The 15591-nt window shown below is 36.9% G+C and overlaps 1 protein-coding gene across 5 annotated transcripts in view; it reads left to right on the forward strand.

The window, feature by feature from the left end:
• Positions 1-15591, forward strand: part of USP22 (ubiquitin specific peptidase 22) — a 110576-nt gene that overhangs the window by 88264 nt on the left and 6721 nt on the right. For all 5 annotated transcript variants that reach the window (XM_062588397.1, XM_062588398.1, XM_062588394.1 and 2 more), the window contains 4 exons: positions 1026-1173; positions 8636-8741; positions 10376-10534; positions 12737-12863. In XM_062588397.1, the coding sequence (XP_062444381.1) occupies positions 1026-1173; positions 8636-8741; positions 10376-10534; positions 12737-12863 (540 nt within the window). The remainder of the gene's footprint in view (positions 1-1025; positions 1174-8635; positions 8742-10375; positions 10535-12736; positions 12864-15591) is intronic.

Below are 15591 nucleotides of genomic sequence, written 5' to 3' on the forward strand. Positions count from 1 at the left end.
TAGAGACCTTTACCAGTTTTCTCAAGTGAGACTTGGCTGGGGTTTTTTTTTAAATGAAAAAATAGAAAGGAAAAATTTCCGTAGGCAGGTGCCCATCCTCTGCTCTGTGCTGACAGAAGACCTTACTTCTGCCAGCTGTTTGTCATCACTTACTAGTGGTCTTTCATATCACAGTTTTACTGACTGAATAATTTGTGCCCTGCCTAAACCGCTTCAGGCAAAATCAGCTTGGGGCAGTGCCAGTCACTGACATAGCCAGCCCCTTGGATTTGGACTGAAATAGATGAAGAAGCAGATGCAGGAGCTAGTCCAGGACCAGAACCCTGGAGCTGTAACACCAGCAGGGGTGGTCACAGACAGCTCATGCTGAGAGGAGAAAATGAATGAAGCGATGTCTACAGCTCTGCAAACAGCTGTGCTGAGCAAACTTTCATCTCTGAAGCCTTGTGCTGCCTTAGTTACATGGCTGTAGACCTCCGTGGGGGCTGTCTTGTTCTACAGTGAATGGCCAGCACTGGTGTGTGACTGCTGTCCTGCTCACTGATATTTTCATATAGACAGGGCAGTGCAGCCGCTGGCTACAGAAAGTTACTCAGTCTTTGTGCTGGGGCTGCATGACAGCTGCTCTCTAATGTTCTCACAGTCAGTGTTTGTCCCAGTTTGCAGAGATCCATGATCTCTGAATGGTATTGCTTATTTCTTGCGAAAGTGGTGGTTTTAGACTATTTTAATAAAAGGCTGTGGTATCAATAAGGGAGTTCTGAGTATTGTTTGTTGCTCATTGTTTAGGCTAATCCATCACAAATGAAGACATTTCAATGGAAAAAATGAGAAATAATCAGTTCTGAGATGACTTCTTTAGTAGACTATGATAAAAAGCTATCTATGTATTTCGTTATTAAGGCCATCAGAGTTAAATGGTTTAAATTTATTTGACTAATTGCACTCATTAAGTTTTTAATAATTGAATGTGCTGAGGCTGTGTAACTTGTTAACAGTCATGTCCTTTTCTTTGCTTTGAGCAGTTTTACTCTGGGCACCGATCTCCTCACATTCCATATAGGTTATTGCACCTGGTATGGACTCATGCACGGCATTTAGCAGGGTACGAGCAACAAGATGCACACGAGTTCCTCATTGCTGCATTAGATGTGCTACACAGACACTGCAAAGGTAAGGCTTGTCCTGACTCTTCAATCAACAAGGAATATTGGATCAAAAAGAGGTAGAGCAATCTCTTCTTAAATAAAATGCAGTATCTTCCTGTACAGCAGTCTCAGCAAATTCCTTTCTAAATCTTAGATTTTTAGATTTAAAGATTGGGGGGGGGGAGCTTTTCCCCATTACTGTCAAATTACTTAAAATTAGGAGCAGGCAGGCCTATGTATTGGTTTGAATCACCAGCATGTCCTTCTCTTACTGGTTGTGAGTCAATGTCTGTTCTTTTAAATTTTCTTTCTAATTCTACTTATAATTGAAGTGTTTGGAACTCTTACCCATTGGGTCAACAAAGGGCTGGCTTAAACGCTATATAGGGCATGCAACAGTTGTCTTGCTTAAAAATTATTCAACTGTATTTACAATGTGCAACAGGTTACAGAACTGTGAATAAGAGAAAAAGCTCTGTGTTTTTGATACCTTGTTTCATAAGTTTGTATATAAAGGGACATAATTGTACAATACAGTAAAATTATTCAATGCCTTGCTTTTAAAGATGAAATATCTAAGGCTTAAATAAATATCTTTTATAATATCACATGGAATTATGTATTTAATGTTACATAACAACTAAACATGAAATGAAAACTTCATGATTTGCCAATGCTTGATCTAGCTTTATTCACTTATTTAGACTTGCAAGGAAAAATGGTAGGATTGATATTAAGCCAGAAGAAAGAGAAAAAGAAGCCTTAGTCACTAAAAATAAGCTTTAGAACACTCAAATTTCCTCCAATGCTCTTGGAAGAAGCAGTTAAAGGTTAGTTTTGTGGCTTACTGGAAGAGGACTATCAATGGGAAGGATGTTACTGCTTCTTTGAAACATTCTAAAGCCTTGCTTTTATCTTTGAGGCAGCCTTACACAATAACAGATCTGTTTGTTCAGATTCATAATAGTTCTCCTCCAAAAAGAGTAATTCCAAGGAGAGGAGTATCTACAGCAGTTCTTTTATAACTTTTAATATCTGTCATTTGACAATCACTTACAGAGACTCAATAAATTTCATGAAACAAGTCTTGAAGCATTATAAGAAATACAAGCTATCCAAATACTCATCTTTTACGTTTTGTTAACCCTGAATAAGCAGTCTGCAAACAGAAATAATTTTGGGGGTTCCTGTAAAGTTTCTGAACCATTGCTCTAACAGATCTTGAATCTTTTTCATCTTCTGATATGAGATGATGTTCATATTTCCTCTATACTTCTAGAAATCAGTCTGTGAGCGAGGAATAGCTTCTCCTCAGAAGTTTAAAGAAAATCTTCCAACAATAGATAAAAGAATAGGCACTTTTTTTAAACCAATAAGGAATCTAAAAAACCTTTCTAAATGTAGCTTGGCTTTAAATGAAATGTTTATCTGATATACTGTCTGGAATTACTAGCAGACTCAAACTTGCTCAACTGTTTCTATGCTTTGGATCTGTTTGGGCTCTCTGACCGAAACAAAACTGAAACCAGTCTGTCTTAAAACTGTACAAAAGTTGCATGTTGAACATCATTTGTTGGAAAGAGGGGAAGTTCTTTTACAACTGGTTGAATATCACAAGTATGTTGAAAACGTTGACTTTTGAATTTATAACAAGTTCCAGACCTGTTTCAGACAGCTCAAATTAGGGACATTTGCATCTTTAGTTAGGAGTTTTCTGGGATTGCAGCTAAGGTACCATTTACGTTCAGTACAAGGACTGAAATTCAGTTACGCATAATGAATATCTTAAGGTTTGAGCTACTGGCATGGATGTAACTAAACTATCGCAGTACTACTAGTGGGAGGAAAGACGTCAATGCTAGATCCTTAATATCTGTGAACCTAGGTTTTCAAAGCTCTATAGAGAGTTTGATTAAAGTGCAGTAAGCAAGCTATGCCACATCAAGGTAATTTTAAAAGCAGCAGTTGAGCAGTTGTGTGGGAACCAAACCAGTTCATATAAACCAGAATTTCAAGGATGGTCAAGATAAACCACTTTGGGAATGAACAAGTTATTTAGCTTTGTAATGAAAGTTCTCCTATTCGTATACATAGTAAACACATGTGAAGTGTGTGTATATATATGTAAAAATATTATTGCTAATAGTGTCTTGAAACAAGTATTGCCTTCTCTGTCAATATTAAATATTCAGTTTACTGAATTAAGAGCTTTGAAAGCTTCCAGTTCTATCCTGAACATGTTTTACCATCAAAATATGATGACTAAAATATACAGCCATGGGAAAATTTCTTTGTCCAAGAGCTCCAGCTTCTGGACTTTATCACCAAAGCTTCAGGAATCAGTCCTTAAATGAAAGTGCTCCTTTTGGGTAAAAACTGTATAAATGTCCAGTGTTACTTGTTTGGCTGAAAGTATCCTTTTTCTATTCTACTTACTTTATTTTCTAGGAAGTGTCCTAATACAAGTCAGAGAAAGCTGTGAATTTTCTCGTTATCTCTGTCATTGGCTAAATTAGGAAAAATACATGCTTTTGATGTGCATTAAAAGATGTATTTTGTACTACTGCATCCTACGAAACAGAAAATTAACTGCCCTGAGAGTCACATCTGGGCTGGCCTAAATAGTTGTAAAAGAAGCTGTGCTGATCTGTGGATGTATTTGGGTCCCTGCCTGGTGAGAAAGGATGAATTTTCGCTTTTGCCATTTCTCCATTTCAAGGGGGAAGTGGGTGAGGGGAGTTTTAGGGTTGGTTAGATAGCTTTAAGACTATAGCTTTAAGACTTCCAGGGCAGTTTTGTCCTATCACTTACCCAGGACTATTTCCAATGGCAGCTTTGTAGAGATCCAGAAATAAGATGGTCATTGTAAGGCAGTGATTGACAGATCCTTTAGCATTAGACCATAAAATTGCAGAAGGTGATAAACCTCGTGTTATCCTTGTCCAACAGACAGGTAGAGGTACTCACACTCCCTAAGGCTAATAGGAGCCTCTCTCATGCTGGTTGAATGTATAGTCTGTTTTAGAGGTGCCTGTAAGCTACAATGAGCTTGTGCTTAGAAGCACAAGATACCTGTACGATCACCCATGTAAACCATGTCTGAGGGGTAATAGCTCTTCCTGTGCTAGCACTTTCATGTTGAGCAGTAGCATCTGTGCAGAGCATATTCTGGACACTTATAGGGATCCTTTATTCTGCTGGAGTTATATAAAGTATTTTTGAATAAAAAGAATCTAATCTGTTATGCCAGTGCATTGCAATTTTGAATTCCAACAGCTGGAGAAAGATGGATTAGCTGGAAGTATGCTAAGCTATTAATTACTCTTCTACCTTTCACCAAAGTGTGCACAAGGCCTGTCCTTAAAAATAGACTCTAAGAAAAAAGCAAGAAACTACCTTGAATCCGAATTCTCTTTTTTCAGCATTACTTCTTTCTTCAGTTTTAAAAAACGTTCTCATAAGTGACATTAAGTTGTACTTTCATTTTGTGCTATTCTGGTCTCTCTTGCTGGTTTGATTTCTGCAGTGTCATTGTATTTTGGCATTTGTTTTCCTCCTTCCTCGCAAAGGTTCAAAACAAGATTCAGACCTAACTGGTTCACATTTTGGCCTTTTCACTGAGAGTACTGCTGAACAGGCTTGCTGTTTAGGTAATAGCCACCTTTTCTTGTATCTAGGTCTAAGCATTCACCTGGACTTTGACATGTATTGACGATCTAGTTTTGATCGCTAAATGCATATGCATGACAGCTTTGATTTTTCAAGCTCTGAATGTTTGTGGATTATAGAAGATGCAGAAAATGACCAGGCATTGATCTGCTCTTCACCTGCATATATTCTGAGACTGTTCTGCTGAAGAACAGGTATAAAGGAATACTCCACTCTATGAGATACTTCAGGAGGTCCAGGGCTTTTAATTTGTTAAAGGAATGTAAATATTCTACAAACTCCCAGGGCAGGTGGAGTTCATGCCATTTTACATCTCTTTTGTCATTTACAGTTTACATTTCTAGTAAGGATGCATTTTGGGCATATTAGAATTTGGAGGAACTTACACCAGAATCTTCTTTTCTTATATGGAGCAAGACTGCTATTCAAAAGTTAGTATTTAGCCCAGTATTTAGACTTTTTTTTTTTTTTTTTTTTTTTTTTTTTTAATGCGAAAGCAACCACAGTCAAGGGGCAGAGGACAAGAGGTATACATTTGTACACAAGGAGTCAAAAAGCAAGTTAGATGAGCTAATGCTATATTTTGGTCCCAGATTTTATTCAACCAGTGTTATTCAGTTATTAAACAAAAAAGATGATAGTTTAAAGCCAATAATTATTCTTTTATCTCATTTTCTGGGATCAGTTTGCACTCCTCTTTAACAAGGAGTGCTACAAAGCAAACCTGAAGTCCTGCACTAGGTATCATGACAGGAAAAGAATGCTGTGCTGAGGTTCAGGAGTAAAACATTACCCTGCTCTGAATTCTGCGTGATATTCTTATGAACTGGTAAAGCACATGTTTGCAAAACATTTATCTGCTATGATACATACAAATTTCCATGTACATTTCTTGACTATAAAGCATAACAAACACATGTTCCAAATACTAGGAACTGAAGTAAAGAAGATAAGTCAACATTTTTGTCTTGTTTTGATAAATATTCCCTTTAATGCTTTACTAGCTTTTTTTTTTTTTTTTTTTTTTTTTTTTTTTTTTTTTGTCTAAAATAAAGAATGAAGGTGGGACAAAATATTTTTTTCTTTTTTAACATTGCTTTTGGTTTTGAAATAAAATCTGTAGCTGTCAGTGCAATAGTTGATGATGATTTAGCTTTAGCAGTGTATCAAGTGTTCGTATACAAGGACAAATTAAAATGCTTAGTTATTGCTTAGGCACAGTAGTCATTTCTCTCATTTCTCTAGCTTTTTTTTATTATTATTTCAGTTGCATTTCATTTGAATTCAGAATTTTAAACTCAGTTTTGTGCCATCCGTATAATCAGGCTAATGTCTATATCAGTGTATTTTCAAATTTTGTTCAGTCTTGTGCTGACTGATCTCTTGCAAGGAGCTACTGATTGCCTTACTACGAATTACGACCAGCTTAGAAAGAAAATCTCTGAAAGTAAAACCTACTTCATACAGCAGAAATGTTGAAGGACTACAATCTAGCAGCTTCTAGTTCTCAGCAGCGTAATATATCTCCTGTCAGCATCTGTTACATATTGACAAGTGCGAGTAGGTGGTAATCTTACCTTTTTCTTTCTTTTTTTTTTCCTCTCGTCTCCAATCAAATGTGATGGGAAATAATGTTGAGTGGGTAATGTCGTTCTGTTTTGCTGTGAACAAGCTTGAAGGATATTCTTTTGAGACACTCTCACTAGTGATTCTAATTGATTTGTATAATTGGAAAGGGAGTATTCTTTCTCTCCTGTAGGTGGAAATGGCTGTCTATTAAAGGTATCCAACAGGGATGTTACCTGTGGACCAGGGCAAATCTCTAGAGGCTACTTCTCTGCTTCTGCCCCCTCAAAACAAAATAGAGGGAGATAATCAATTTGAAATGGTGAGAGTACTGGGATGTAGCTGTTGCATGCAGGTTTTTTTTTTTAATGGGAAAAGTGGATTCTTAATTCTTAAAAATAAGAATTAAATATCTTTAAATTGTTTTCTGAAAATCCTCGTTTGTAAGTGTATCTTGTAAGTGATCCTTAAGTAATCTGTAAGTGATCTGTAAGTGATAAAGGTGAAGAATATGTTTTACAGTCTTTGTACTGTACACCTAATTCATTAGATTAGCATAATTTAGACCTTCTGAAAGTCTTAAGTTCAGTAAGATGTAGCTGAAATTGTGACCAAAAATTGTATAAGATTGGGTCTGATAACTTCTCCAGTTGGTAGAAACTGAAGCTCTTACATTTGAAATTTAACTTTGTAGCATTTTGCTAAAGAGCCATATTAAGGAATCCATATGCTTTTCTTTAAAGCAAGCAGTTGAGTGAGCGCTCTTCTGAGCCACGTAGAATATAAATGACTGAATTGAACCATTGTGGCTTAGTAGGTATCATCTATATCTGTTTTTCCTGTATTTAATATCAGTTGGAAACTTTGTTAGCTATATAGCATCTATCAACACTTCATTTCATTCTTATCCATGCTGCAAGAAGAGTCCAACAAGAGTATCTTACACATGAGAAAAGCTTTATCCTATGCCTGTAATTTTTTTAAATGGGGTTTCTGGCACACTTGACTTAAAATTCATTATTTTGCTTTTGAAACTGAAATATTCCTGGTTAAGCTAAAAATATTGGGAAACATGGCAAAACCTAATGCTATCTTAGCAGTTTCTGTTACAGGATATTGGAAGAGATCTTGAAATTTACTTTTCAGACTAATAGCTGCTGTGAAATAGTTTGTGCATGCATCTCTGTTACAAAGCAAAACTAATTGCATCAACCCTACATATGGAAGCAAGTATAACAGTCTTGAAAATCAGGGGAAAGAATTATCACTCCTGTTTTACCTACAGAGAATGGAAGGAACGTGCTTCAAGGAATTGTGCAGAGAAATTGTTGTTTGTTTATTTAATGCTCTGGTTAATCTAGGAAAGCTGAAATCGCCTAATCTCTGCTCTCAAATCATAGAAATGAATTGCTGTGTTCCTGAGACCTGCAACAACCATTTATAATGCTTAAAAGATAGTTATGCGTTCATTGTGTCCCTTAGGAAGTTAGGAGGCGGCAGTGTCTCTATGAAGAAGCTGGAAGAAGGCGCAGCACTTACCTTCCCGCTCCAGATAAGGGCATCTTTCATTTTCTTAGTGGTGCAAACTTGAAAAGAAAGTAAATGTTTATGTTTGAAAGAATAGGATGCAGACAATAGGCTGAAGGTTACTGGAGTCCTAATAAAACTCCTCCCCTTATTCCACCATCCAGTATTGACTATAATGGAATTAAAAAGTAGGGTTTGCTGAGCTAACTCCTCTGTGTTCATTTAGGAAAATAATGAACTAAGAATACTTTGCCTAAGTGGAAATTAGTGCTTCTGTGGTAAAGTGCTGGCTGCTTGTTTAGATGCAAGTATTGCTCGATGGCCCTCTTAATGAAGTTTAAACAGTCATTTTCATTGACCACCTTGGCAATTCCTTTGTCTTAAGAACCAATTTTTATATCGGATAGTGCAAAGCAAATCTCTGTAAAGGGAGACAGGCTATCCCCTGACAAAAGGTTTGGCTGGCAGCTGATACGGCTTAAAACTTCACCCCCACTGCAGTAATAAACTGGGTTTGGACACCTTCTGACTAACTTTTATATTTAGCTAGAAGTTTTCTTTTCTCATTTCCTTTTTCTTTATAGCAGAACATTTCCAGGGTTCCATATTGTTTTTGTGAACTTGAACTATGACTGTGTGTTATAAAGAGTTACTGGAAACACAGTACAAAACAAACTACTGTTCACTGGGATTTTTGACTGCTGAGTCTGTTTGCCTTCCTCCAGGTGATGATAACGGGAAGAAGGCCAACAACCCCAACCACTGTAACTGCATCATAGACCAAATCTTCACAGGCGGACTGCAGTCTGATGTTACTTGTCAAGTCTGCCAGTAAGTAATATATGTATACTTTTTTCCCTAGTTTTATGCTCTGATTTGACGCTGTAAGCCCCTCTAGTGCAGTGATATACCGTGCTTCTTTCTTGAAGATCAGTACAATATTAGCAAGATTGCTGTGAGACAAATACTGTTTAAATACAGCATCAACTAAATTCAGTCAATTGCTAGGTAATTATCATATATGAAGACATACCATAAAAGCTACTTGGAAAGTACTGCAGGCTTATGAATGCTAACTTTTTTACTAGCCTCTGAAATATAACTTCCAAGTTTTCTTTAGTTTTGAAACGGTATGTAGCTGCCACTAGATTTGCAGTAAATTTTGATATGCAGCTGTATTACTATTTTTCTTCAGTTATGAGTATCATTAGGAGAGGTTTCCAAGAGGCTGATATTACCAAATATCAGGTACCAGCAGATAAATGTTTTACTAGAGTAAGAAAAATCGTATTTGTCATTTAATTCTGTACACTGAAGCATTCAAGACATTAGGTGTAGCCACAGTTCAGAAGTTGGAGTTCTTGGTTTTTGTTATGCTCTTGCATTCCTTATAATTATCTACACTGTCCTGCAGATGAACTGTTGTACTCCTCTTTAAATCTGCTTATATTCTCAATTTCCTAGAAAGGTATTCAGAAAACTTACTGTTATGAAAATGTATGAAATTCTGTTACTTGCCTGGTAGAACTAGAGTTTTAAAATTATAGTAAAAAGCTTGATGTGTTATGATACAGTATCAGCATTCAAGCAACTTCAGCAAAAAGTTTTCATTTGAGAATTCCCAAGTTTTGCACAAATTACTCTGAACAAAAGGGTGGGACATTGTAGGCTTTTTCAGATCTCCTAGTCAAGGAGAAGAGAATTCAAAAAGCGGGCATAAACAGTACAAAATTAAAATGCTGCTGAGCTAGGGCCTTAGATCACAGGTTTTTAAGATTCCCTTAAAAATCTAAATGCTGGAAGTGAAGATTCAAATCAATAGAGGATAAAGTTTAGAGAAGCTTTCCTCTGTAGTCTCATTTGGCTTGTCTTCAGCTGTCTCACAGAGAAACCTGATCGAGAACATAAAGTACTTCTTGATGCACTTATTCTCTGGCTTCTCAAATTCCAAATGCCGTAGGAGATTCTAATGTGAACTGCAAAGCTTAATTCAGTGCACTACCGTATAGCAAAAGTATTTAGCTCCCTTTTTGTCTAAGAACGTTGAGGCATGATGTTCCAGGTCTTAAGCTGAAAACCACACTTCTAAACTAGCTGGATTGCATGTAGCTGTTATAATAGATGCTAGGTTGTGTATGCTGGTCAGCAGCATGACCAGAACCTCCATCCCTGAGTTAACCCAGCTGGTTCATTCTGAGTCACTGGGCTCCAGGAAGTGGGAAATGTATTAAATATATTTTGTATTCAATATATAAAATACATTTTCTAAAACATGTGACTTTTGAGTACTCAGAAGACTAATCAGACATGGAAAAACTTCGGTGCAACTGTATTTTTTGTCATAGCTGAGCATCTTATAGGGGTGATGTAGATCCTATAGTTCTTAGATATCTGGTATGCACCTTAAAGTGAGAGAGATTTTGTTGTTGTTGTTTTAATATGTATTAAACTGTTCTTTTTCATAGTGGTGTTTCCACAACGATAGACCCATTTTGGGATATCAGTTTGGATTTGCCAGGCTCCTCCACCCCGTTCTGGCCACTGAGTCCAGGGAGTGATGGCAGTGTCGTAAATGGGGAAAGCCATGTATCAGGCACCACCACTCTCACAGACTGCTTGCGAAGGTATGAAAGGAGACAACTAAAATTTTAGCAGGGTTTAAAAGAATCTGGCTTCGTTCTGTTCTCCACAGGTGAAAACTAAGTGATTGTTTGATCATGGTATTATTCTTAGATTATTTTTATACATTTTTTTTAGATTTTTGCATAAAACAAAGTGAAGAAGCAAAGAAGGTTCAGAAAAAATATTGGGCCTAATAAGAAGCTATCAAAAATGGTTATAATGTGATATAAATGGAAAATAAATTTTGTTTTCTGCTGCCAGGTAACATGAGTGTACATAGTTAAACCACTAACGTTGTTGTCTCAGTCTCCTTGTTCTTGGTTGGTGTTGGGAGCTAAAGCAAAAGACACAAAAAGAGTTTGCAATGCATTTAATATTTGTCTAAATTATGATACAATACCAAGGGTGAATCTGATTCTACTCTAAGCAGAAGCATAGGCAAGCTGCTGCCAGCTAATTTGCGAAGATGGCAGAAAGAATTTAAGCCATACGGTTTTCCAAATGATAAGATAATTCTGAGCAGAAGACTTAAGCAGCTTGGAAACAAGGTAACTGGAAATAGTCACGCATTCATATATAGTTAATTCAAAACTTTTAGAGGATCTGAAAGTCATTCTCTCAAGGCAAATGCGGGTAGACAGGTATTTGTCTGAAGAGGAGGTTACCTATAGCCTGGGGCAAACCCAATCCCCTTGAAATAAAAATTAATAGCATCTGATTTCTAAAGTTCTTGTTACTTGTAAGATTATGAATTTTAAGACAACAAGGGAATTAATACAAATGAGAAATAGCTAAGGCCAGAATGGAGATTTCAACAGAGGCAAAACCAGACAAATTTTCTTCCAAATGGCGATAGGTAGAATTGTAAAGATGACAGGGAAGTAGAACCGTCTAGGTTCAAAAATACCCTTAAAGACTCTCAATTTGGGAGTAAAGTGGAACTCTAATAGATAAAGAGGATAGAGTTGCTTTTAGTTTGGCAACCAGAAATTAGCAGACAAGTGGAATATCGGATTCAGACACAGAAGGTGTATAATTTCTTGTCATCCACACTGTGATAATACAACTTGAAGCTGGCTTGAAAAGGGAAGATTTGAGCAAGAATATGGCAAGAAGAAAGATGTAAGCCTTTTTAAAGACATAGGAAGAAAAGCAGTGAATGATGGTACTTGAACTGAGGAAAGGAATTGTTAATGAGATGAACATTTCTTGGGAAGAGTTGTCCAGAAGGCTGTGGTAACCATTTAATCTGGAAGCTGCATTGGTCTTAAGCAGAATGAGACAGAGTAGGATTAGTGATAAGAGTTGATACCATGTTGTCCTCACATGCTTGGCATGCACATTAAAGTGAATTGTTCAGTGTTATTTCAAGTAATTTATCTCAAAAATTCTAACCGTAAAGCAACCTCTGGGGGTGATAACTTAATGCATATTTGCCCTGTAGAAGTCTAAACTTGAAAAAGAAACTAACAGTCTGTCCACCTATCCTTTTATGTGCTGAAAGATTCACCAAATGTGAAGGGGGTGGATTTTGCTTTAGTGTGTTGTGAGAACAGGTGCATAGTATATTCTCTGTGAGGGGTTTCCTGTTCTGTAATGTTCTCTCTTTCCTATAGCCCTCTCAAGCGGTTCAGTCTGTGAAAACAGGTAGTTTTTAAAAGCTGAATTTTGAAGAAGAATTTTTCTGCTTGTCAATACTTTGATGTTTTTGGAAGATTTGTTGGTTTTGAAAATAACTCTTTGTTTACAGCTATTTTCCATGTCCAAGTTCTGACCCCAGAACTCCTAGAGAGCTACAAGCTAGAAGAGCATCCTGTAGACTAGCATGCAACTGAGCACAGAAGTCTGTTTCAGGATTTCCATATCAGTGTTTTTGGTTTTGGAAAGAAAAGATATTTGCTATCTATCTAAAAGTTAGCTGTCCTTTTGTAGGATGTGAGCAAACACTTAACTCCTTTCTCAATCACTGATGCATTTAGGGCAATGTGCCCAATAGAACAGCTATAAATGTCTGGTTTGGCTATCTGAAACATAACACTTAACTTTATTATAGATATTGGAGTTTTTTGTTTTCCAAAACATTGCTTAAGCCATAAACCTCATCTCTTGTGGTGACAGTGAGTCAAAAGTGAAAACTGTTTTCAAGGTGTGTTGAAGATCAGATAATCACATTGTGTGTTCCTTTACTTTTCAATATTTTTCAGGTTTACAAGGCCAGAACATCTAGGAAGCAGTGCCAAAATCAAATGTAGTGGTTGCCATAGTTACCAGGAATCTACCAAACAACTCACTATGAAGAAGTTACCCATTGTGGCCTGTTTTCATCTCAAAGTAAGTTCACAAAGGGCAGATAGAGCAGTGGATATATACTCCTCTTGAGAGGGTGAGCTAAGTTCCTCAGCATGTCTTCTGATTTTCATAAGCTAATCTTTTATGATAAAAAATTAATTTTAAGAACAGCCTGCATGTTCAGCTAGATTTTCTATTAAGATATTGTGATTGTATTTGTAATGTAGCCTTGCTCTATGTTTCTGGGAATGTAGCAAATCAGAATTCAGAAACAAAATGGAAGGCTAATACAGTGCCTGAACCAGTATAAAAGCCAGTGCCCAACAGCACTTACTTGCACTCCATGGTAAGAATTTTTACCATGCACTTCCACAGGAAGGATGCCACAGAGAAACTCTGTGTTTGGGGTGAAGGGAAAGGCATGCTGAAGTTATGGGTTACAGTAGAAAAGACTTCTTGTATCTTTTGAACTAATTCTCTCAAATTACTGTGGGGTGGTTTTCAGCATTTCCAATTCAAATTACATCAGATGCAATGATGGGAAATAATGTGATATTTGGTGTCCTCAGATAGTTTAGTCCAGTATTCTTTTATGGCTTAAATATAGAGTAAAACTGTCAGGCAAAGTAGGCAGCTTTTGCAGAAGATGGATGTCCTTCTCTGTCTAGACACAGAGGGTCTCTGAGAAATTATGCACAGGACTTTATAGAAGCAGCCACCATAATAACTTCAGCTCTGATCTGCTTGAGCTTTTCTGTTGCAAACCTCCCAGGTCTTGAGCCTTCGTGTCTCCTGGGATCGAATGATGAAGTCCTGTCATTCCTAGGCAGAGCTGAGGATAGTGATCATCAGTTGTTATCTATGATCACTGTGTCAAGAAGCTGCTTATTGATGATACACTAGCATCACTTAAAGAAAAGCAGTATTTTGTCTAGAACCAGCATGACTTAGAGGAAGCAGATCTTAAAAGAGCAACCTAAATGCTGTGTACAAGAGAAGTTTTTTATTGCTTCTCCTTCTAATGGGGTAATGATATATTGAAAGGTAAAATCACTCCCACCTTTTGCTCCAGAGTTCTTTCAGTTGTTTAATTTGTGTATGACTGCTAGGCTTTGAGCTTTGGTAAAACACCTGGGTAACCTCTATAGTGTTGGAAGTAGACCTTTATCTTATACTTGTCATGACAAAGTAAGTGCTGAGTTTTGCTGAAGCAAGTTCTTTTTCTGTTTTTTCCCGAAGGTCTGCAAAGCTAGGTTAGTACATTCATACTGGAAAATCTAATAATTTGTGTAAATATAGTGTCTTGGTCTCAGTGACCAAGTCATGGATAGAATTTGTAAGATGATTGTAGATTGGAATTGTTAAATTACATAGCAACTGTGTATCCAATGCAGGAACAACTTAGAATTTGTTTTCAAAATCTGGCCCATACAGAAGCATGTTAATGAATTGAGAGGTCTTGACACGAAAGCACAGAATGCCACAGAAAAATCTGTGTTTGTAAGAAAATATTGATTCTGCTTTCTGCTGGAGAAAGTTGTCAGTAACAGGTAGAAAGAATTTCAATTTTTGTAATTTATAGGCATTTTCAGACTGTTTGGGTCAGTCAGTTCTTTAGATGTTCACTCCCATATACCAGCAGTTCTGCAGTTGCAGCTTGAACATTAACCAAGTATTATGCAATGTGATATGCAGCAGATATGAGCCTGACTGGAATAGATAGTAGTATGGTTTCTTTGTTCTTCTTTTGCTGTCTGGTGTAGTCTTGATGTCTGGTTCTTGTATGACTGACTTAAAGTTTCAAGGGGGTTTGTTTGCCTGGTTGGCTTCTGGTTTTGGGGGCATTTTGGGTGGTATGTGGGTGGGGTTTTTTTTTTATGCAAAGTAGTTGGATGTACAGATGTGCCTATGTGATTCTGATCTTTGGGCAAGGCTGTGCAAATGTACTAAACCCCTTTTACTTCACTTAATTCAGTGTTTGTGTTATCCAGAGTAATTGAAGATATTTTGGAAAATAAATGACTGCTCCTAAGGTGATTGTGTTGTCCTGTCCATCCAAAATGCAAATTTTATTTTTATGTATTAAAGCGAAAAAAGAAATGCAAAAGATAAGAATTACAGAAGTCTCAGCTTTTGAAGTCTGAATCTGTTGCTAGGGAATTGTTACGGCACCACAATTGGAAAATAATTAACTTGAAGTGTAAATAGAGCAGAATTTCTGAGAAATGAGGAGAGAAGCTGGCTTTAAATAGAAGCTCATTCATCTCTTTCTGTTATTTGTTCCTACTTCTATTTAACGTTCAATTGTCAAGCTGAGGAAAGTATGATGGGTACTGCAGGTTCCTATAGAAGAAAGAGGGATAAGGCCTTTTATTATTGTCTTCCATTTTTCTCTTAAATTGAATTTGTATTCCTGTGCAGTCTTGATACTTTTCATTTGAGATGACTGGATGAGTGGATCAAGTGTAGGAATCTCATGGCAAGAACTCACTGTCACCAATTTTGCACGCTTGTTGAGGCAGGGACCATACATCTGAATAGTTTGTAGCAGAGATGAGCACTGGCATAATTAAAGCCTGTGTGTGTTATCTCTGTTTAATGTGTTTTTTGTAGTCAGTTGGGAATAGGTTTGTGGGAAAGATACCAAGGTAAACATTCTAATCAATACCTTATTTTCCTCCACAAAAGATATCATTTTGGGTGGTTCATTTTCCCAGTAGAAATGTTTAGCATTTATTTGGGGGTCTCCTGATCCAACTAATTAGTTGGA

This window comes from Rhea pennata, chromosome 15 (genome assembly GCF_028389875.1).
Source record: "Rhea pennata isolate bPtePen1 chromosome 15, bPtePen1.pri, whole genome shotgun sequence".
NCBI lineage: Eukaryota > Metazoa > Chordata > Aves > Rheiformes > Rheidae > Rhea > Rhea pennata.